General features: G+C 49.7%; 1 protein-coding gene across 3 annotated transcripts in view; it reads right to left on the bottom strand.

Moving 5' to 3' along the window:
* LOC119402456 (ufm1-specific protease 1) overlaps positions 1–21,862 on the bottom strand; it is a 91,648-nt gene that overhangs the window by 1,054 nt on the left and 68,732 nt on the right. For all 3 annotated transcript variants that reach the window (XM_037669611.2, XM_037669609.2, XM_037669610.2), the window contains exon 5: positions 19,065–19,144. In XM_037669611.2, the coding sequence (XP_037525539.1) occupies positions 19,065–19,144 (80 nt within the window). The remainder of the gene's footprint in view (positions 1–19,064; positions 19,145–21,862) is intronic.

Raw genomic sequence — 21,862 nt, 5'->3', positions numbered from 1 at the left:
CTTTGCGCTTTAAGATATCACTCCATTTCCGCCATTGTTTATTCTTATGTATGGTTTGTTATATTTTTGTTATATTTGTTGTATCATCCATTTTGTATTCTTGCAAATTTGATTATTCCTTTGAATGTTTCTCGATGTTTGCATATGTGTTTATTGTAATGTTGCCCACCTGCCCAGTCTTCGGTGACCGCAGTATTTTCTAAATAAAATAAAATAAATAAACAAAGAAATAAAGCAAGAGGAAACGAAGGAAAAGACTGAGAGATGAAGACGGGACTCGCTCTTAGTTCGGATAATTTCATGGGTGTGCGTCAGTGACAACGCCTCTCGTCTCTAGTGGCTCCGCGGCCGGTCAGCCACCGACCTTGGCTAGGGTGGCTAGAATGGGGAGATGTGACGACCGGCCTTCGGAAGCTGGCCCAAAGACGCGTTCCTGCCGCGCCATGGCGCTGCTGGCAGGGGCGCCGTGGTTTTGTCGCTTCATCTGCTTACCTTCGTGCCGGCTTTGGGCGCGCTCTTTCTCCGCTGCAGTGCTTGCGATGCACTTTTATTTAGTGTTATAGAAGTCGAGAGCACTTTATGAAGTCTTTCACTGCTCTGAATTCATTTCACGTGTAGTTTACAAGCGCCGACCACGCAGCCGATACAGCAGGGGTGTCAAACACGCGGCCCGCGGACCTTCTGCTAGCGGCCCGACCCGCACATGACTGCCTTTCCTCATATTTTTTTTTATTTTATTGATAAGTATGTTCATGAGATACACAGACATGAATGGACTCAAGAATATTTTTCATGATAGTACCCCATTCGGTCAACATGTGTTGAAACATAACTGCAGTGTAGCAGAAACTCTATATTTCAAAATCGGCGTTCACAGTTCTGACATTCTGGAGATCACTGTCGATTTGTTTCTGACGGCAAATCCCTTTCAGAAATGAGATATATATATATATGAGATATGAGAAAGGCCTTCTTTGAAATGGCGAAGTTAGCTGACATTATGCTAACTATCCCCCCTCCCCCGTCGTTTTAATTGAGGGAGACTAAATTTGCGACTGCGACCCGCTAGCTGAGGTGAGTTTGAGACCCCTGCGACAGAGTGCGGGCTTTTGCGGCCACCTCTTGCGAGGTTGGCGCGCTTGTGTCCAGCGAAAGGTGTTTACAGAAATCGCTAACGAAGGCCAGCAGGTTGGAAAACCCTGCATGTGTCGCTTGCAGATCAATCACATACTTGCGACTGTAATAGTACTTTAATAGGGGTCTATGCAGAAATTTTTTTCGCGGGAGGGCGGATCACCTCCTTGATCTGACGGGGCCGGGCAGACAGATGTGGTCGAGTGTCATTCTGTGCTCTGTATGCCATGGCAACAAAAAAAAAAAAAAAATTCGGGGGGGGGGGGGTGCACTGGCCCGGTGTGTCATCTCCTAGCTACGCCACTGTGCTTTAAAGATAGGAAGTCAACGCCGGTTTTTCTGCAATGCGGTAAAATATTGCTATAAAGTACAAGACTGTTACCTTGATACCACTTTATTCAAAACAGTACATTCAATGCAGATTATTAAAATATTACGTAGCACATGCTTAACCCTATTGGCTTTGTTTTCAGTAGCTCGCTGGTTCCGCCCTCTGAGCAGAAAATGAACACGTGTAATGCAGAAAAACATGGCAAGCGATCTTGTTAAAGCACCTCAATGCTCCCTGCAACCAATCCGTGGCACATGGGCTGCTAGACGCAAAAGGTCCTTTACTACTTCTGGATGCAGGCGGCATGTACCGCTGTTTACAAGCTTCTGCTGGCAAATGGTGCGGCACTGCGGTACACTTTCTCGTGTCACAAGGCAGGCATTCTTGCAAGCCTCGCAATATGAGTTAAAAAGCTGCGCGTCCTGGCTGCATATCCCGTAACGCAGTATAAACCCGGTGGACATCACTGTGTTGGTATACATAAAAAATACAAGACGGTGGCGCAAAACGGGACACGCACGAAACAAGAAGAACAGACGTATACACGCGCACGTGCAGTGCGCTTGTATACGTCTCTTCTTTCTGTTTCGCCCTTGTCCCGTTTCGCGCCGCCGTCTTATGTTTTAACTATGCACCAACTAGCCAAGCAACAAATTTTGGTGGTATACATAGTCAACATGGTCCATTGCAATCTCTGCTGTTTCGGCAGGTAGTGTCGTCCAAAGGTTCTTCTTCGTTTTTAGGGAGCAGGTGGTCTTGGGAAAGCAGGGCCTCCAAAAGTCAGGGGACACATATCCTTCCTTGAGGCTCTTTGCCAAGCTTGAGGCTCTTTGCCAAGTGAAAGAACAGCGAAAAATACTCCTAAGATACTACGCAAGAACTACGTCCCGCCGAAGTGAAAGAACAACAAAAAATACTCCGACGGTACCGCGAAAAAACTCCGGCCAACCGGAGTGAAAGAATAGCGAAAAATACTCCGAAGGTGCCACGTAGTCACTCCGGCCAGCCAGAGTGAAAGAACAGCAAAAAATACTCCGGAGTTGCCGCGAAAAAACTCCGGACAGCCGGGGTGAAAAAACAGCGAAAAATACTCCGAAAATGCCACGCAAGAACTCCGGCCCGCCGGAGTGAAAGAACAGCAAAGATACTCCGGAGGCGCCACGCAATAACTCCGGCCAGCCGGAGTATCAAAAAACTTCCAGGGGGGGGGGGGGAGGGGGTCGCTAGAAGACAAGCATTTTACTCCCACCTGGGCGTTTTCTTTTTTTACAGTGTAGGACATAACACTAAAGAAGCACTGTTGAAAGCCGTAGAAGAATGCTTACAGGACAGGCAAATACCGAACAGTTGGCGAAAAAGTAGAAAGAACTTAATCTATAAAGGCAAGGGAGCAGAGGAGAACATTCGCTCGCATAGACCGCTCACCATTACATCTGTACTAACAGGTTGGCGATGCAGGCAGTAAAATTAAAGATAAACGTGGGCTGAACATGACGATAATTGGGGAGAACTTCAAAATGGTTTTCGAAGCGGCAGGCGGTTAGACGATAACCTATTTCTTCTTACTCAGTGCATAGAAATATATAAAATAGAAAACAGGCCATTATACGTGGCTTTTTTAGACATCACCGGGGCGTACGACAACGTCAATCAGGAAATTTAGTGAGATATATTGAAAGAAGTGGGCATAAGGGACGACTGTATGCCGCTTTTGAGGGAGATATACTGAGAAAATACGGTTTGCGTAGAATGGGAAGGAATATGTAGCAAAGAGAACGTTCATATTAGCAAGGGGCATTAGCATTCAGACCCTCGCAGCAAGATTTGTTCTGGGTAAATATGACCGAACTGAAAGCTCGCGAGATATGAAGAGAGATCTTAACTAGCAATCTTTACAAAACCGAAGACGTAATCTGAGATTAAAAATATTGCCACGTGCGTTTCTTTATCACTTTTGCTATATTCGGTTTTCGGCCACAAAGACTGTCGGCAACGCTCAGCGCGAACCGCGCCTCATTGTTCGAGAACCTTCGCGATCATTGTAGATCGTTTTGTTAAGATTGCGAGCAAGACGCGCACACTCGAGCTTATTCTAGAATTTGCACGACAGCCAGCGATAACGCTGGAATATTCGACGGCACATGTTTAAATGCCGACGCGCTTCACCGCTTGTCAGTTGATCGACGGTCGACGCTCTGTTCGCCGCTATCAGTTTATTGCTGTAGCTGGAGTTTCATTTTCCCGGCCACAAGTTCGGCCTAATAAAGAGTTTCATCTCGGACGTGCTGACTGCTGCCTTCGTCGACGTCACGACCACGTGACATCTGGTGGAGGTGCTGTTCCTTCATGATCCGGACGCCCCCGTCAAGCCGTGAACCCAGCCCCCAGCTAGGACTGCTAGGATGTTAGGACCGCTTGGGAAGGCCCCGAGATCCGGACCGCTGGAGGCCATCTGATAACGCCGATTGGTGTCTGCACGGCGCGAGTCACCATCAATAACCGGACTTATCCTGCGAGGTTTGTAATCCTACAAAACTGCTCCAGGGATGTGATACTTGGAATGGACTTCCTAAGTGACCACGGCGCCGTCATCGACCTGAGGTCCGAGTCGATAACACTGAACTCAGACAAAGCGCTCCCGCCCCACGCGATGCCAGGCAACCATGCATTGAATGTGACAGAAGAGCAGGTGACCATTGCGCCGCGCTCCAGCGTCATTATTTCCGTCGGCACCGAAAAACCTGCGAACCTTGAAGGCGTCATCGAGGGCGATCAGCACCTACTCCTGAACCGTCAAATTTGCGTCGCACGAGGTATAGCCGAGCTGCGTGACGGTAAAGCAAAAGTAGTGCTGACAAACTTCAGCCACGAATATAGGCACCTCAACTTTGGTACGACGGTTGCCTACATCGACGAATGTGTAGCCGCCAGCGATGCTTTCGCCCTCTTCGATGCTGCCGAACCTGCTTCGACGAATAGAGGTCCCGAACCGGATTTTGACGTCAACCCGAGCCTTCCGAAGGCCAAGCAAGATCAGCTCAAAACCCTGCTCTTGCAATACAAGGACTGTTTCTCGTCGTCATCGCGGGTCCGACAAACGCCCCTTGCGAAGCACCGCATTATAACAGAAGAAAATTCTCGACCACTCCGTCAGAGCCCCTACAGAGTTTCTACTCGAGAGCGCGACGCGATAAAGAAACAAGTCGACGAGATGTTATGCGACAACATCATCCAGCCGTCCAAGAGTCCGTGTGCGTCACCCGTGGTGTTAGTGAAGAAGAAGGACGGGACACTGCGCTTCTGCGTTGATTATCGGCGCCTGAACAAAATCCCGAAGAAGGACGTGTACCCCCTCCCACCAATAGACGACACCCTGGATCGACTTCACAACGCGACGTACTTTCCGTCGATGGACCTCAAGACCGGCTACTGGCAAATCAAAGTCGACGAGAGAGACCGAGAGAAGACTGCCTTTATAACACCAGACGGCCTCTTCGAGTTCAAGGTCATGCCTTTCGGTCTTTGCTCGGCACCTGCGACGTTCCAGCGTGTCATGGACACCGTACTGGCCGGATTGAAGTGGCAGACGTGCCTTGTGTATTTGGACGACGTCGTCGTGTTTTCCTCGACCTTCGACGAGCATCTCCGGCGGCTTGAGGCAGTACTTCAAGCAATCAAGGCCTCTGGACTGACCCTGAAGCCAGAAAAGTGCAGATTCGCGTATGACGAGCTCTTGTTTCTGGGTCATGTGATCAGCAAGTCTGGAGTGCGCACAGACCCGCGGAAAACAGCTGCCATCGCCGACTTTGCGCCACCCACCGAAAGAAGGCCGTGCGCCGATTTCTCGGCTTATGTGCCTATTACCGACGCTTCGTCAAAAACTTTTCACGGATCGCCGAACCACTGACGCTTCTCACGAAGAATAACGTGGAATTCAGGTGGGAAACGGCGCAAGTGCAAGCCTTTCAAGAACTTAAACGACGCCTGCAGACGCCACCCATACTTGCGCATTTCGACGATTGCGCCGATACGGAAATACACACCGACGCAAGCAGCGTAGGACTCGGTGCCGTCCTTGTGCAAAAGACTGACGGGCTTGAAAGGGTTATCAGTTATGCTAGCCGGTCACTATCCAAGGCAGAAGCAAACCATTCCACAACAGAAAAGGAATGCCTTGCCATTCTCTGGGCTACGTCAAAGTTTCGCCCCTACCTCTATGGCAGGCCCTTCAAAGTTGTCAGTGACCATCACGCCTTATGTTGGCTTGCTAACTTGAAGGACCCTTCAGGTCGTCTCGCACGATGGAGTCTGAGGCTTCAAGAATGCGATATTACCGTCGTGTACAAGTCCGGACGAAAACACTCTGACGCCGACTGCCTGTCTCGTGCCCCCGTCGAGGCGCCGCCGCAAGACGAGGACGATGACTGCTTCCTCGGAACTGTAAGTGCCGACGACTTCGCCGAAAGGCAACGGGCCGACGCGGAACTGGGGGGCCTTATTGAGTACCTCGAGTGCAAGAGCGCCGTTGTTCCGAAGGTATTCAAGCGAGGACTGCCGTCGTTTTTCTTACGGAACGGCGTTCTCCTGAAGAAGAACTTCTCCCCACGTCGAACCGACTACCTTCTCGTCGTGCCCTCATCATTGCGACCAGAAGTCCTCCAGGCCCTACACGACGACCCGACGGCTGGACACCTCGGTGTTTCCCGCACGCTCGCCAGAATACAGGAAAAATACTACTGGCCACGCCTTGCTGCCGACGTCGCCCACTTGCCGAGATTGCCAGCGACGGAAGACACCGCCGACTAGGCCAGCAGGACTTCTGCAGCCAATCGAACCACCTCACCGGCCGTTCCAGCAAATCGGGATGGACCTACTGGGGCCATTCCCGACGTCGACTTCCAGCAACAAGTGGATCGTCGTAGCGACTGACTACCTCACCCGCTACGCCGAGACAAAGGCCTTGCCCAAAGGCAGCGCCGCCGAGGTAGCCAAGTTCTTCGTGGAGAACATCGTCTTGCGTCATAGCACCCCAGAGGTCCTCACAGACAGAGGTACCGCCTTTACTGCGGACTTAACTCAGGCGATCTTCAAATACAGCGAGACGAGCCACCGCCGCACCACCGCCTACCACCCGCAGACCAATGGCCTCACCGAACGTCTAAATAAGACCATCGCCGACATGCTGGCCATGTACGTCGACGTTGAGCACAAGACGTGGGACGCCGACCTTCGCCTCAACACGGCCGTACAAGAAACGACACAGATGACGCCATACAAGTTGGTCTACGGCCGGAGCCCGGCAACGACGCTCGACGCCATGTTACCAAACGTGACCGACGAGGAAAACATCGACGTGACCAACTACCTACAGCGCGCCGAAGAAGTACGACAGCTCGCCCGCATACGGATCAAGAACCAGCAGACGACTGACAGCCGCCGCTACAACCTTCGACGACGCCACATGGAATACCAACCCGGTGACCATGTATGGGTATGGACGCCAATACGCCGACGGGGACTTAGTGAGAAGCTTCTTCGACGATACTTCAGACCGTACAGGGTACTTCGACGCCTCGGCGCACTCGACTACGAGGTTGTCCCTGACGGCATTACGAACTCTCAGCGGCGCCGTGCACGACCTGAAGTCGTCCATGTCGTGCTCCTGAAGCCATATTACGCGCGTTAGTGAATCTAAGGACTGTACTTTTGCTTATTGTTTACTGAACTTTCTTGCTTTATTCTTGTTATTTATTGTTGCATGTATCGGCCACCCCCCCCTACCCGTGTTCTGTTTTAAGCATCGGGACGATGCTTTTTCAGAGGGGGGCATTGCCACGTGCGTTTCTTTATCACTCTTGCTATATTCGGTTTTCGGCCACAAAGACTGTCGGCAACGCTCAGCGCGAACCGCGCCTCATTGTTCGAGAACCTTCGCGATCATTGTAGATCGTTTTGTTAAGATTGCGCGCAAGACGCGCACACTCGAGCTTATTCTAGAATTTGCACGACAGCCAGCGATAACGCTGGAATATTCGACGGCACATGTTTAAATGCCGACGCGCTTCACCGCTTGTCAGTTGATCGACGGTCGACGCTCTGTTCGCCGCTATCAGTTTATTGCTGTAGCTGGAGTTTCATTTTCCCGGCCACAAGTTCGGCCTAATAAAGAGTTTCATCTCGGACGTGCTGACTGCTGCCTTCGTCGACGTCACGACCACGTGACAATATTTTACCCAATCTATAAAAAAGAAAACAGGGATCAATCCTTCATATTACTTAAAACCAGCCCATTATCAGTCCTCTCGTCATGACCACAAATTTAAAGTACCATCATACACCCCCAGAACTGACCTGTTTAAACATTTATTTTCCCACAAGCGATTGCCGAATGGAACATATTACCAGCCGAATTGGTTGACCGCAAGACTTCGGATTCATTCTATGAAGGACTGTGCCCCCCGCAATAATGCCTAAATGGCGCTGCGGGTAATGTTCCAAATAAAAAAAAAAGGGGCTGAGACAGGGATGTCATTTGTCCCCGCTGTTATTCATGCTGTACATGGTGAGTATGGAAAAAAAACGCTAGAAGGTAGCAACATTGGTTTTAATCTGGCACACAAACAGGGCGGCGCGATGATTGAGCAGAAGCTTCCAGGTTTATTTTATGCTGGCGACATCGTTTTATTTGCGGACAGACGAGATGGTATACAGCGGCTGGCGGATATATGCGGAAGGGAAGGTGAAGCTCTTGGACTAGGATTTTGTGTAACGAAGTGTGGATTCATGGTATTCAATGATCCCTGTGATCAGACGGTGTCAATACAAGGCCAAGAAATACCGAAGGTAAGCGAATAGAAGTACCTCGGGGTATGGGTAAATGAGGGTGATAGATACATGGAGGTACAGGAAAAAGCCTTGGCAGCAAAAGGAAAGAGGAACGCTGCAATAATGAAGCACAGAGCTTTGTGGGGATACAGTAGGTACGAGGTGCTTGGAGGTCTGTGGAAAGGTAACGGTCCCGGGGCTTACTTTTGGGAATTCAGTGGTGTGCATGAGGGCACAGGCGCAATCAGGAATGGATGTAATTCAAAGGAATGTGGGACGACTGGCGTTGGGTGCTCACGGGAAGACGACAAATGAGGCTGTAAAGGGCGATATGGGATGGGCAGGTTTTGAGGCGAGGGAAGCTCAGAGCAAAATAAGGTTCGAAGAAAGGCTAAGAAATATGAAGGAGAGTAGATGGGCAGAGAAGGTGTTCCGTTATTTGTACAGGAAGAGCGTGGACACACAGTGGAGAAAAAGAACTAGGAGGCTCACTAGTAAATATACGGCTGGTAGTGTAAGGAATATGTCAACAAAGAGCGTTAAACGAAAAGCCAGAGAGGCGGAGAGGATTTACTGGACGGCAGCTATGGAGAAAAAATCGGCTCTGAGTAACTACCGAAAGGGCAAAAATGAAATAAGGAGGGAGGCATTTTACGATAATTCAAGGGGAAGCGCTTTACTGTTTGAAGCGAGATCGGGTCGCCTTAGAACGGGTAGTTATAAAGCGAGATTCAGTAAAGAAGAAGAACAATGCACATGCTGCGGAAAAGATAAGGAAACGGCGGAGCATGTTCTGATTGAATGTGGAGATATCCATTGTTGTGCCAGAGCACCTGACGGAATGGGGAAGCGAATAAACACCTGCACTTCGTTGGAAGTCCACGGCATCGCGGTCAGCGTTTGCCCTGCGACCAAGAAAAGGTCCAACTCCTGCCACCTGGAAGCAGGGATGAACCCCTGCATGCTTTGTCTGCAATCCCGGAAAACGGCGTCTTCACTCAGCCGGTCCCGTCAACCGACGCCAGTCGTTTTAAGCTACTCAGCTACGGAAAGCAGCATTCCTGAGGACGATGGAAAGGCTGATCAACCCCTGCTACCTAAAAGGCTGGTCGGCACCAAAAGGGGAAACGTCAACACCTGCGGCCGGCGGATGGTCAGGAGATTAGAAGAACGTCAACACCTGCGGCCGGCGGATGGTCAGGAGACTAGAAGAACGTCAACACCTGGGACCAAAGAGCCACCCTGTCAACAATGGACTGGTCCCCTATTTAAGACCGGCCTGGTCCGTTGTTAGAGAGACGCCCCAGCCGACTTGGTCGTGCTGGCAGGCTCTGGACTGCTATAGGCCTCGTGCGCTGCTGTTTCGGATGGATGGATGGATGGATGCTATGAGCGTCCCCTTTAAAACGGGGCGGTGACATGTCTGCCACCAGGCTCGAAGAAAAAAGAAAAAAAAAAAAGAAAAAAAAAAAGCTTCCTTGTTTCATGTTGGCCTAATACCTTATCTACATTGATTAAATCTATGTTATTATACCAAAAAATATAAATTCACGGTCCATCTCTCTGCCTCTTAAGGCAGAATGACCTTATTTTTCCGCCATTATTTATTTTTGTTCTTTATCTCTACTTTTCTGCCACCAATACTCTAACCGTCTCTTACTTATTTCTATCGCGGACGTGTTCAGCTTTCCATTGTTGTCCCTAAAACCCAAGGCTTCATGTAGACTCGTGCCCACACGTATACCTGGGTGAATATCGCCACATTCAATCAGTACATGTTCCATCGTTTCCTTAGTTCCCCCGCAGCATGTACATTGTTCTTCTTCGTTACTAAATCTCGCTTTATAACTACGCGTTCTAAGGCAGCCCGACCTTGCTTCAAACAGTAAAGCGCTTCCCCTTGAATTATCATAAAACCTTTCCCTCCTTATTTCGTTTTTTCCTTTTCGGTAGTTACTCAGAGCCGGCTTCTTTTCCATCGCTGTCATCCAATAAGTCCTCTCCGCCTCTCTGACCTTCCGCTTAATGCTCCTTGTTGCCATATCGCCCGCACTGCCAGCCGTATATTTACTGGTGAGCCTCCTAGTTCTTTTTCTCCACTGCGTGTCAACGCTTTTTCTATACAAATACCTGAAAACCTTCTCTGCCCATCTACTCTCCTTCATTTTCCTCAGCCTCTCTTCGAATCTCATTTTGCTCTGCGCTTCCCTCACTTCAAAGCCTGTCCATCCCATATCACCCTTTACCGCCTCATTTGTCGTCTTCCCGTGAGCGCCCAACGCGAGGCGGCCCACCGTCCTTTGATTTACATCCATTCCTGATTGCACCTCTGACTTCATGCACACCACTGAGTTCCCAAATGTAAGCCCCGGAACCATCACACCCTTCCACAGCCCTCGAAGCACCTCGTACCTATTGTATCCCCATAAAGCTCTGTGCTTCATAATTGCAGCATTCCTCTTTCCCTTTGCTACCGATGCTTTCTCTTGTACCTCCATATATCTATCCCCCTCATTTACCCATACTCCGAGGTACTTGTACTCGCTTACCCTCGGTATTTTTTGGCCCTGTATAAAGACCGTATGGTCTCCGTGATCATTGAATACCATCAATCCACATTTTGTTGCACTAAATCCTAGTCCTAGAGCCTCACACTCCCTTCCGCATATATCTGCCAGTCGCTGTATATCATCTTGACTGTCCGCAAATAAGACAATATCATCAGCATAAAATAGACCTGGAAGCTTCTGCTCAACCATCGCTCCGACCTGTTTGTGTGACAAATTAAATCCAATGTTGCTACCTTCTAGCGCTTTTTCCATCCTCGCCATGTACAGCATGAATAACAGCGGGGACAAAGGGCATCCCTGTCTCAGCCCCTTGCTAATTTCAACGCTGTCCTTGCTACTTATTCCTTCCCATTCTATACAAACTGTATTTCCTCGGTATATTTCCCTCAAAAGCTGTACACAGTCGTCACCTATGCCCACTTCCTTCAATATATCCCACAAAATTTCCTGATTAACGTTGTCATACGCCCCGGTGATATCTAGATAAGCTACGTATAAGTGGCGCTGCAAATCGGACATGCAGCGCCACTGCGGCGGCTGCTGGCGAAATGTCTCTGTTCCCTCCGCACAGCCGAGCTTGGCCGCAGCAGCTTGGCAATGGCTCCTAGCAGAGCAATCGTGTGTACGCGGCGAAAAAAAGTCGACTTCTATCTGCTCTTGCGAGTTCGCATGTCATAACACCTACAAGAACACGGCCGGGAAACTGCCCAAGGTGCAATCTTACAATTTTCCATGGAAGTCGTACGAGGCTGATCGGCGAAAACGTTGGAACGCAGCCGTTCGGCGCGCCCGATAAGCAAGCGTGTCCTGTCTTCGCACGATTTATTTCGCTTTCTATCCAAGTCACTGGCGTAACCAGGGGGAACCAAAACCCCTCCTCCCCCCCCCCTCCGATTTTTTTTAATTTGGCGTGTGTATGCATGCACGCACACATACAAACGCACGGACGAACATACATAATAATATTAATAATAATAATTATATCTGGGGTTTAACGTCCCAAAACCTTGATATGATTATGAGAGACGCCGTAGTGGAGGGCTTCGGAAATTTCGACCACCTGGGGTTCCTTAACATGCACCTAAAACACGGGCCTCAAATATTTTCGCCTCCACCGACGGACGAACATACATAAAGTATGGTTGAACCCCCACCGAAAAAAAAAATTTCTGGCTACGCTACTGCTCTAGGTTATTATTGAAACGCTGTTGGTTCCCTTGTTCCTTTTATTATTGTTAGCCCGAACGGAGATTTGTGGCAATCATTGCGACGCAAAACAGTCCTATGCAGTGCCCACTTTGTCGGCTGTGCACGACTGTGAGGCTAAGGGGCCTCAGGATCGGCTTTATGATCAGAGAACCTAGACGAAAAACGCAGTTGCACATGTTCAACAATATAATTTAGCAAAGTGTTCGACGTACTAACAGCGCTGGAAAACTAAGAGACCTGCACTTCATGCGGTCTCTATTTTTCTATCGCTAATATGGCATTTCAACTATCCCAGCTTTCTGCGACGCGCGAGGCTGCCGATAAAAAGCATTTTCTATCGTATGCCAAGAAAAAAGTTTATTCGCTTCTAAACGCACGTCGCACTTCACGCTCTTTATTTGTGCGACGCATTTTCTGAATATTTCCGATGGACCGACGGCACTGTGCAGTTATCTCACACAGTAAACGTGATACGTGATTAGCGGCGTACAAGTCGCAACGCCGAAGCGAACTACTTCGTTTGAAGTATTCCTGAACGTTTGCTATTTGTCCGTAGCCGCAAAAAAGCGAGCGGGGCTCGTTATGCGTTGCCATTTTCACGCATCGACGTTCACCGCACAAACTGCGAGCTACGCGCCGGGAAGGGAACAGGGACAAAATGCGCTAAGTGGCCGCATTGGCGCTGCGCACTAAGAGAGCGGTGGCGCCATCAACTGAGCGCATGAGGCCTATATCCTGCTATAACCTGCTATTACCTGCTATTACTTGCTATACCTGCTATAAACGTTGTTACCATTTTTGTAAACGTTTGGCCTCTTTGCTCTGCTCCTCAGCGATAAGTCCGATCATCGGCTACATCGGCTCGCCAGCCTCCCGGCTTTCCTCGACACGAAACCCCCATTCATAACAGTGGTTGGCAGCGCTGGGATACGCTACCTCATCTCAACGTTTGGCTTCGCTGGGATACGCTACCTCATCTCATCGTTGGACACGCTGGGATACGCTACCTCAACGTTTGGCTGCACGGTGATATCCTGATCCCTACGTTTGGAGAGCCGGATCGGATCCCTGCAGGCCCGAGGAGCGAGGACGCTCACGACACCATTCGACGGCAGCCACGAGTTCGACCGGAGTCGACAACTTTGGTTGGGTGAGTGCCCGACGTTTACTGGTCATTTCGGCAGACCTCTCTAGCACAGGCAGATGTTAGGAGAGAGTTTTTGTGTTTTTTGTTCGATGCTGTTTACTCACTTTGAACCATGGTATTCGTTTTAAAGTAAGAGTAAATGTTGTAGAAAGGCATCACGAGAGACGAGATCGCGATGGAGAAATACCGAGTGCAGGACCTCCTTGAAATTTGTGAGGACTTGGGGATTTCCGCCGGGTCCGCAAAAACAAAGGAAGCGATTCTCGAGGTGATGCGGGCGGAGAACGTGACGATCGAGGAAGCTGACGAGACCTGGGAGGATATTTGCGAGAAAAAGCGGAAGGCGGAAGAACGCGAAAGGCGCGAAGAGAGGCAGGCTCAAAGGCGTCGCGAAGAGCATGAACATGCTCTCAGAATGAAAATGCTTGATCATGAAATTCAGGCGCTGAAGTGGCAGCAGGCACAAAGCCAACTCAGGATCTTTGAGATAGGCAATGACATTGTGTATTTTCTCGTTAAGTTTGAAAAGGTCTGCGAGGAGGTTGGTGTTAGCCGAAACCTTTGGTTAGAGAGGCTTGTCACGTTGCTGCCGCGCCAGACTGCATGCGTTCTGGAGCGCTTATCTGCTGAGGAAGCGCAAGACTTTGATAAGGCCAAAGAAGCCTTGTTGCGCCACTTCGCTGCTCCAGGTCCCGCTGACTGCGAAAGTCGAGACGAGAGCCTAGCGCATGAAGCGCATCGAAAGGCGCAGGCGGTCGATTCGCGCCGCAGAGACCAAGAGGTCAAGAAACGTCGCGAAGCGCTGGAGGCCGAGGCCCGTCGTAAGGCGATAGAGGACGCCGAGGCCCGTCGCGAGGCGCGTGAGGACGAAGCGCGTCGAAAAGCGCAACAGGACGAGGCGCGCCGTAGAGACCAAGAGGTCGAGAAGCGTCGCCAAGGGCGAGAGGCTGAGGCACTTCGAGGGGCGAAGGCGGACGAGGCGCGACAACATGAGGCGCTCCGCAAGGAGAGTAAGGATCAGGCGCTTCGAAAAGCGCTAGAGGCCGAGGCCTGTCGCAAGGCGCTAGAGGAGGAAGCGCGTCCGAGAGAGCGAGAGGATGAGGCGCGCCGCGAAGACCAAGAGTTCGAGAAACGTCGCGACGTGCTAAAGCCTGAAACTCGGCGCGAAGCGCAAGACGCCGCTGTGCGTCATAATGATCAGGAGGCCGACTTCGAAGGCCAAGGAAAGGGTTGTACCTGCGACATTGGTACACCGCCACCAATAGAGACAGCTCAGGGCGAGCTAGCTGACTTAGATTGTGTCGGGACTACCGTTAGGTCAGATGCGCAGACACCTAGCCGCGGCCCCGAGAATCAGTTAGTTGAGCCGTCTCAAGCCTCGGCAAAGAAAATAGAATGCAGCGTACTTGCGAGTACGATGGCCAATGCTGCGAGCATTGCCAGCCGTTCGGGCAGAAAGAGGCGTCGGCGAAAACGTAGAGTGAACTCGAAAGAGACAGGTGGCCACAAGCGAGCTAAAATGGCTAAACGCCGTGCGATGGTCTCGCGAGACGCCGGGTTAAAGGCAAGGCCTCAGATCACGAAAAGGCCCAGCAAGAGAAAGGTCAGGCAGGAGATTCAAAGAATGACTGCTGGAAAAAGTCTCAAGTGGAGACTCCTGCGGAAACTGAGATTAGGCGTGAAGCGCGTCGCGAAGAAAAGAATTTCAGGGAAATTCAGACGTCGAAGTCTTCACCTGGTCTCAACCTTTTTACGGCCTAGTCGGGGCAGGAGCGCAGCGAGGTGTCGCGTACACCTGAACAGCGACAAAGGCTGTTCCCCACAGTCGCGAAAGGGTACCGGCTTAGCCCGGAGGGGTACAATAGGCAGACAAAACCGCTGGTATGCCGGTTTGTCTGAGTTCGGCGGACACGGTGCAAACGTCGCCGCTACTAAGTGTGTCGGACAGGTTTGTTCCCTGTCCCTTTGTCGAGATCGGACCCTTCGAAAAGTGTGGAATGCGCGGCTCCCAAGAGTTCGTCTAAAAGGGTGCGTTTGGAGACACCCTGGGATAACCGCAGCATAAAGATGAATTGACATCTTGAAAGAAGTTAGTGTGTTAATACTAACGAATTGAGGAGTGAAATTTTGTAATTTGTCACTTTCCTCCTCATTGTAGAGAACATTGAAAGATTTGTGTGGTTATTTGTTTTTTTTTCATATTTAGAGCCATGACCGTCAGCGCTAGTGTAAAGAGCTCTGAATTGTTTTAAAGGAGATGTAGGCTAAGTTAAAAGCCTCCGATCAAGATACCTTTGTTTTGGTATTTAGAAGCGCGACCGTTAGGACGTGTGAGAAGTGCTGTTCGTTGTGTTTACAGAGATGAAGGCTGAATGTGAAAAGCCTCTGTTTAACATGCCTTCTTACGTACCTTGCAGTACGTGTTAGGATGCGCGTCAGTATAATTTTAGTTTCTCCTTGTTTTGTGTTAAACGCGTGAGTTTGATTTTCAGTTTTCTTTCGTATTTAGTTTGAAGCGCTTTGTTTTCTTAACGTAATACTCATTTGCCGAGTGCAATGAGCGAGAGCGTTTCAGCGCAAATCTAGTGTTGTTTATCTTGAGGTTTGTTGATAAGCATTCAGAACACTTGCGAGTGGTGCCAAGGCGCTCGATTTGGGGAGCACTTAGTGAAGTGTTTGTAGTTTTGGGGCAAAATTGAGTCTTCCCCAGCTGCTTCGATCGTCCCTAATCCGCCGATGTCACCATTGAGAATCGCTCGCGAAGACATTCTGATTGGTTTTAGCAGTGTCACGTACTGACACTTAGCTAGAGGCACGTCCTCACTTTGGTATTCTTCCTGAGATACGTTGCTCGTGATGTTTTAATTTTAGCTTAGCGTAGTCTCTAGGAAATGTTTTGTTCTTTTATGCTGGTCTGGCGATTTGATCAGCATTCGGAGGGCGCTTGCTTCGGCCAGAGTGGTTTGGCTTTGTGTTGCTTCTTGGCAGTTCCAGGAAACTGCTGCTGTGCCGCGGAGGTCACTCCTGGTCACTCACATTTGACAAGGGTCAATCAGCATCGCATCGTCCGAACTGCGTTTGACAGCTCGAACTCTGGATGCATTGTCTTGTGGCGGGGGTGCTGTTGTGCCAGAGCACCTGACCGAATGGGGAAGCGAATAAACACCTGCACTTCGTTGGAAGTCCACGGCATCGCGGTCAGCGTTTGCCCTGCGACCAAGAAAAGGTCCAACTCCTGCCACCTGGAAGCAGGGATGAACCCCTGCATGCTTTGTCTGCAATCCCGGAAAACGGCGTCTTCACTCAGCCGGTCCCGTCAACCGACGCCAGTCGTTTTAAGCTACTCAGCTACGGAAAGCAGCATTCCTGAGGACGATGGAAAGGCTGATCAACGCCTGCTACCTAAAAGGCTGGTCGGCACCAAAAGGGGAAACGTCAACACCTGCGGCCGGCGGATGGTCAGGAGATTAGAAGAACGTCAACACCTGCGGCCGGCGGATGGTCAGGAGACTAGAAGAACGTCAACACCTGGGACCAAAGAGCCACCCTGTCAACAATGGACTGGTCCCCTATTTAAGACCGGCCTGGTCCGTTGTTAGAGAGACGCCCCAGCCGACTTGGTCGTGCTGGCAGGCTCTGGACTGCTATATCCTGCTATAACCTGCTATTACCTGCTATTACTTGCTATACCTGCTATAAACGTTGTTACCGTTTTTGTAAACGTTTGGCCTCTTTGTTCTGCTCCTCAGCGATAAGTCCGATCTTCGGCTACATCGGCACGCCAGCCTTCCGGCTTTCATCGTTACGCTACCCCCATTTCGTAACACCATCCAGGCATAGGCGTGCGCAGGGTTCCCCTTCATAGGGGGCGAAGGTTCGTCGCAGCGCCCCCCTCCCAATTATGTCAATGTATGGCGCTGACATTGCGCCCCCCCTCCCTAATTATGTCAATGTGTGGGGGGCTGACTTTGCGCCACCTCTCTTGTGAATGAGGGGGAGGCCGTCCTCCCTGCTCCCCCCCCCCCCCTTTTGTGCACGCCTATGCATTCAGGTGTACGTTTGGGCAAGAGCCTACATGAAGCCTTGGGTTTCAGGGCAAACAATGGAAAGCTGAACACGCCCGCGATAGAAATAAGTAGAGACCGTTAGATTATTGGTGGCAGAAAATTATAGAGAAAGGGCCAAAATAAGTAGTGGGAAAAATAAGGACATCCTGCCGTAAAGGGCAGGGAACTCGGCTGTGAATTTGCGTGTTTTTTTTTCTGTAGTAAGATAGATTTGATGAAAGTAGAGGCATTAGGCCAAGATGAAGAGAAGGAAAACGTTTTTTTTTTTATTTGTCGAGCCTGGTGGCACACTTGTCCCCGCCCCGTTATAAAGGGGACGCTCATAGCATGCATGCATGCATGCATCCATCCATCCATCCATGCATCCATCCATCCATCTCCATCCATCCATCCATCCATCCATCCATCCATCCATCCATCCATCCATCCATCCATCCATCCATCCTTCCATCCATCCATCCATCCATCCATCCATCCATCCATCCATCCATCCGTAACTGCCGTAATAACAGCTCCGGTAACTGGATATCCGCAAACGTTAGGATGTCTACAAACAAACTAAAGTTATTTACTGCCAGGATAGTACAACGTTATCGAAGTATAAGTGCTCCAGCATTCTCTATCATGTGGCATCGTCCACACTGACACACGTGATTACCGCAGTTCCAGATCCGACTGAAAGAGGACAGACGCGTGCGCCATACACACGGCAGATTTGTATACCTTTTAGAACTCAGCGTTGCTCGATTTAGAAGGAGTCAGTAAAGCGCAACATCATTCCACTTACAAGTTACACATACACGCCTTTACAGAGCGCTCAAAAGCAGGCAAACGTATAGCAGCAAACTGCCGTGAAGCCCAACTTAAGCAGCCGGCGGGTCCAATCGAAAGTCGCACCAATGTCATGATGTCTCTGACTCTCTGGTTCCATTGTCACTTCTCGACATGCTACTTTGCAAATGGTGAAAGTGACAATGGTTCAGCACGTCTAATACTGCGGCTGCTCCTAGGCTTATAAAATCCGCTGCCTCAGGTGGATGACAACGACGACAAGAACAAAATCACAGCCGCCTGTGAGGTTCGCAGAGTGAATTGAGCTTTTCTAACTGATATTTATACTCTTCCCGGCTCCTTCGCCAATCGCCACATGAGATAAGCGCCATGGTTTGACGATCAAAGTCACAAATAAGAAGCTGCGTGTAACATAGCAGACGAAACAGCAGCGCTGACGACACAGAAGAAGGTGATCAGCGACGTCACTGGTATTGACCGTCATGTGAAAGCATTTGTTCCCGAGCAGGCAGAGTACATCAAGGAGCCGCAAAGTGCTCTTTGAAATCGAAACTGCCAGTGGTAGTAACATACAAGCATATAATCAAACATCTGTCTCGCGCTGGCGCAAATGACTTCCCGAACAGCGATTAACCTGTCAGTATATAGCCACCGATAAAAAAAAAAACAGAAGTTCACACATTTTGTGTAAGCACTCATAAAATAGCACGCCAAGGCATAAATTTGCAAATTATTCAGGATGCTTTTATAGGAAAAAACTGCTAGAAATCATGAAATGCAAAGAACAAGTAACCTGGTTAACAGCGAAGATATAAACAGTTCTGGCAAAAAATGTTCACAGTTCTGTGAAGAAATCGAGCCAAGCCCTGGTGCATCTATTCTCAAAAGTGCATTGTCAGCGTTCTCTGAAGAGCAACCAAACAGTTTAAGACTTTCCAGGGTCATCCATCACATAGGAGTGAAGACTCCCAAGTCTTACGGATACTCACAAGAACAAGTAGGTGGGATTCTCCCGATGATGTCTGGCAGACTCCAAGGACGCCTTTCGAAGATGCGTCAGAGTCACCACCTACATGGAAGCCGATGAAAAGCAGTTAGCGGTAGACCAGTAACTGCGGGTAGATTTTGATAAGAACTGCAGTGCCAACACGCGTCAAACATGCTCGCCATCCTGTGTTACGTTATAGGCAAGCAGCCTACATATATTTCGTTGTCTGCCAAATAAAGCCGTTCTGCGTCTGTTTCTGGCCCGGCTCTGTCACCCGCTACAACAGTGGCGACGAGGGTGGTCCCCTTCGGTGCCCTAGCCACGAGCAGGGGCTGTCTGGCGGCACTGGCATTCCTGGGCGCTGAATGTAACCGCCAACACTGAACTTCGACGGGCAAGGCCATGGCTACGAGACTCGGCAACCCAAGTTTCGACGAAAATCAAGATAATTGGGACATTTACTTGACTCAGCTGGAGGCATTCTTTGAAGCGAATGATTTTGACACAAAGGATAAGAAAAGGGCGCTTTCGATTTCGACGCTCTCAGCGAATGTGGTAGGCGTTCTTGAGGGGCACTGCGCTCCCCGTAAAGTAAATCAGCTGAGTTACGAGGAAGCACTGACTCGCCTTCCTAAATGCCCGCCAGTGTTGCGGATTTGCCACTCCGGAATTGGAACGACTCCGGAATCACTCCACATTTTCGCGACCCCGGAACGGAATGGTAATGGAATGGGGACAACGCTTGGAGGAATGGAATGGGAATGTAATTACGTCTCTTTCCGAAAATTGAGCACGTTTTCGTCTACGTGCTGTTTTTCAAACTTCAACCATTAGTAAGTCCGAGCCTCGAATTTAAAGATAAAGCAGTATTTTTGAGATGGCTTGGCTGATTACAGGCACGGCAAATTTATAAGCAATGCACCTACTACAAACCGAGGCATAAGTTAGTGTACAAACAAATGCATTATACCAGCAGATACTGAAGAGAGAAAGAAATTATCTTTGCGCATTGGTTCCCATTGATACCCCCCCCCCCCCCACGAATGTGGCAAATACTCGATGCACAGCCTGATCTTTATCTCACGAGCAGTTTAGTACCTGACGCACGTAAATAACCTTTGCGACAAGGAAGACATTGCATACCTGCGCACAGGCGAACACAAAGTTCTCACCCCAGCCATGCTTGCGAGGCGCGCTTGACAAGCGTGAGTGCTGAAGAGCAAGCAGTGCGGCCCAGTGTTCCGTATCCGATGCAAAGGCACAAAAGGTGCTCGAGCGATGCACTGTTCCAACAAATACCAGCAGGTCTAGAGGGTTTTGTTCCCCATTAACCAAATATTAGTTTTCTCCATATTCACGACTGCTCCAGACGCGTGGCAAAACTGCTTAGCCTTCTTGAATACTACTTTTATTTTTGTCAGCGTAAAAATGCGCTGTGTCGTCATTTTAGCATTAACACATTTAAGCTTAAACAATATTAAAACATCACCATTCGTTCAAACATGTTGACCATGCAAATACTATAGGTAGCGGGAGAACTGCCCCTATGGGAATTAGTAGGGTGGTTGTACTGAACGAGATATGTCACCAAGCTACTATCACTCGACCTTGATAACGTGTTTTGCGTACTTTTGCAGTTCTTAATGCATCTGATGACATCAGCTTTATGATGCGTTCATTCTTAACTCGATAGAACTATCAAGATGCCTTTCCTATGTTGAGGAATTACAAGAATGGAATTGAACTGCCCGCACATTCCCGGAGTGGGAATGGGCTAAGTTGCTTCATTCCGAGGAATTGAAAGGAATGGAATTGCGGCAAGTTCTAATTCCCCGGAATGGAATTGGACTGGAATGGAGGCGCCCATTCCGCAACACTGATGCCCACTATGCGCCGAAGTGTAACGAGGTAGCCGCAAGTTATGAGTTCTTCACTAGGGACCAAACTGCCACTTAATCTGTCCGAGACTACGTTGTTGAGCTGCGCAAGCTGGCAGATAAGTGTAACTTCAGCACCGGCTTTGACCGTACGTTACGTGATCCGCATCGTCTGTGGCATCCAAAATCGCGCAGTGCAGCAGACGCTGCTCGAAAGAAGTAACCTCACGCTGGCCGAAGCTGAAACGATTGCCACGGCTGCAGAAGCCGCTGCGCAGGAAGTTAGCGCCAAACTTGATAATGAGGCGGCGGTGTGCAGTTTAGCTGGAAAATCGCGCCAGTCTTAGACCCCCGCCAAAGATAAAAAGCAACGTCTTAGTGGTTACGCACGCTGCGGAAGTTATGATCATCAAGCAAACGATTGTTCGCACAAAAGAGAGCAATGTTTTCGCTGTCGGAAGACAGTTCATTTCGCAAGAAAATGCTGCTCCCAGTCGAGGCTCAGTTCTACTGGCAGGCACGATGCCAGCACCTACGCAGTTCAGTATGAGAGCGCTGCATCTGAAGCAGAGGAAAGCGATATTTCAACAGTCTTCACAATACATGAGACACGGGAGAAGCAACATCGGCTACATGTGTTTCGTAGGGTCATCCGCTAGGAGGGGGTGAGGGGCATGTCCCTGAATATGATGATTGATACGGGATCACCATTTTTGATAATCCCACAGGAAGTGTATGTCAAGCATCGCCTGAGCTCGCCGCGGTTATCAAAGTGCAAGCAGATTCTCAGCTGCTACCTGGGCAAGTTGTCCATTGTCGGTGAACTCCACCTTGAAGCACAGTTTGATGGAAAGGCTGTCCTTTCCACCCTGATTGTTATAGGGTGTTCTGGTCCTAGCCTTTGCGGAAGGGATTTAATAAG

The sequence above is a fragment of the Rhipicephalus sanguineus genome, chromosome 8 (genome assembly GCF_013339695.2).
Source record: "Rhipicephalus sanguineus isolate Rsan-2018 chromosome 8, BIME_Rsan_1.4, whole genome shotgun sequence".
NCBI classification, from domain to species: domain Eukaryota; kingdom Metazoa; phylum Arthropoda; class Arachnida; order Ixodida; family Ixodidae; genus Rhipicephalus; species Rhipicephalus sanguineus.
This window is presented reverse-complemented; position numbering and strand designations above follow the sequence as displayed.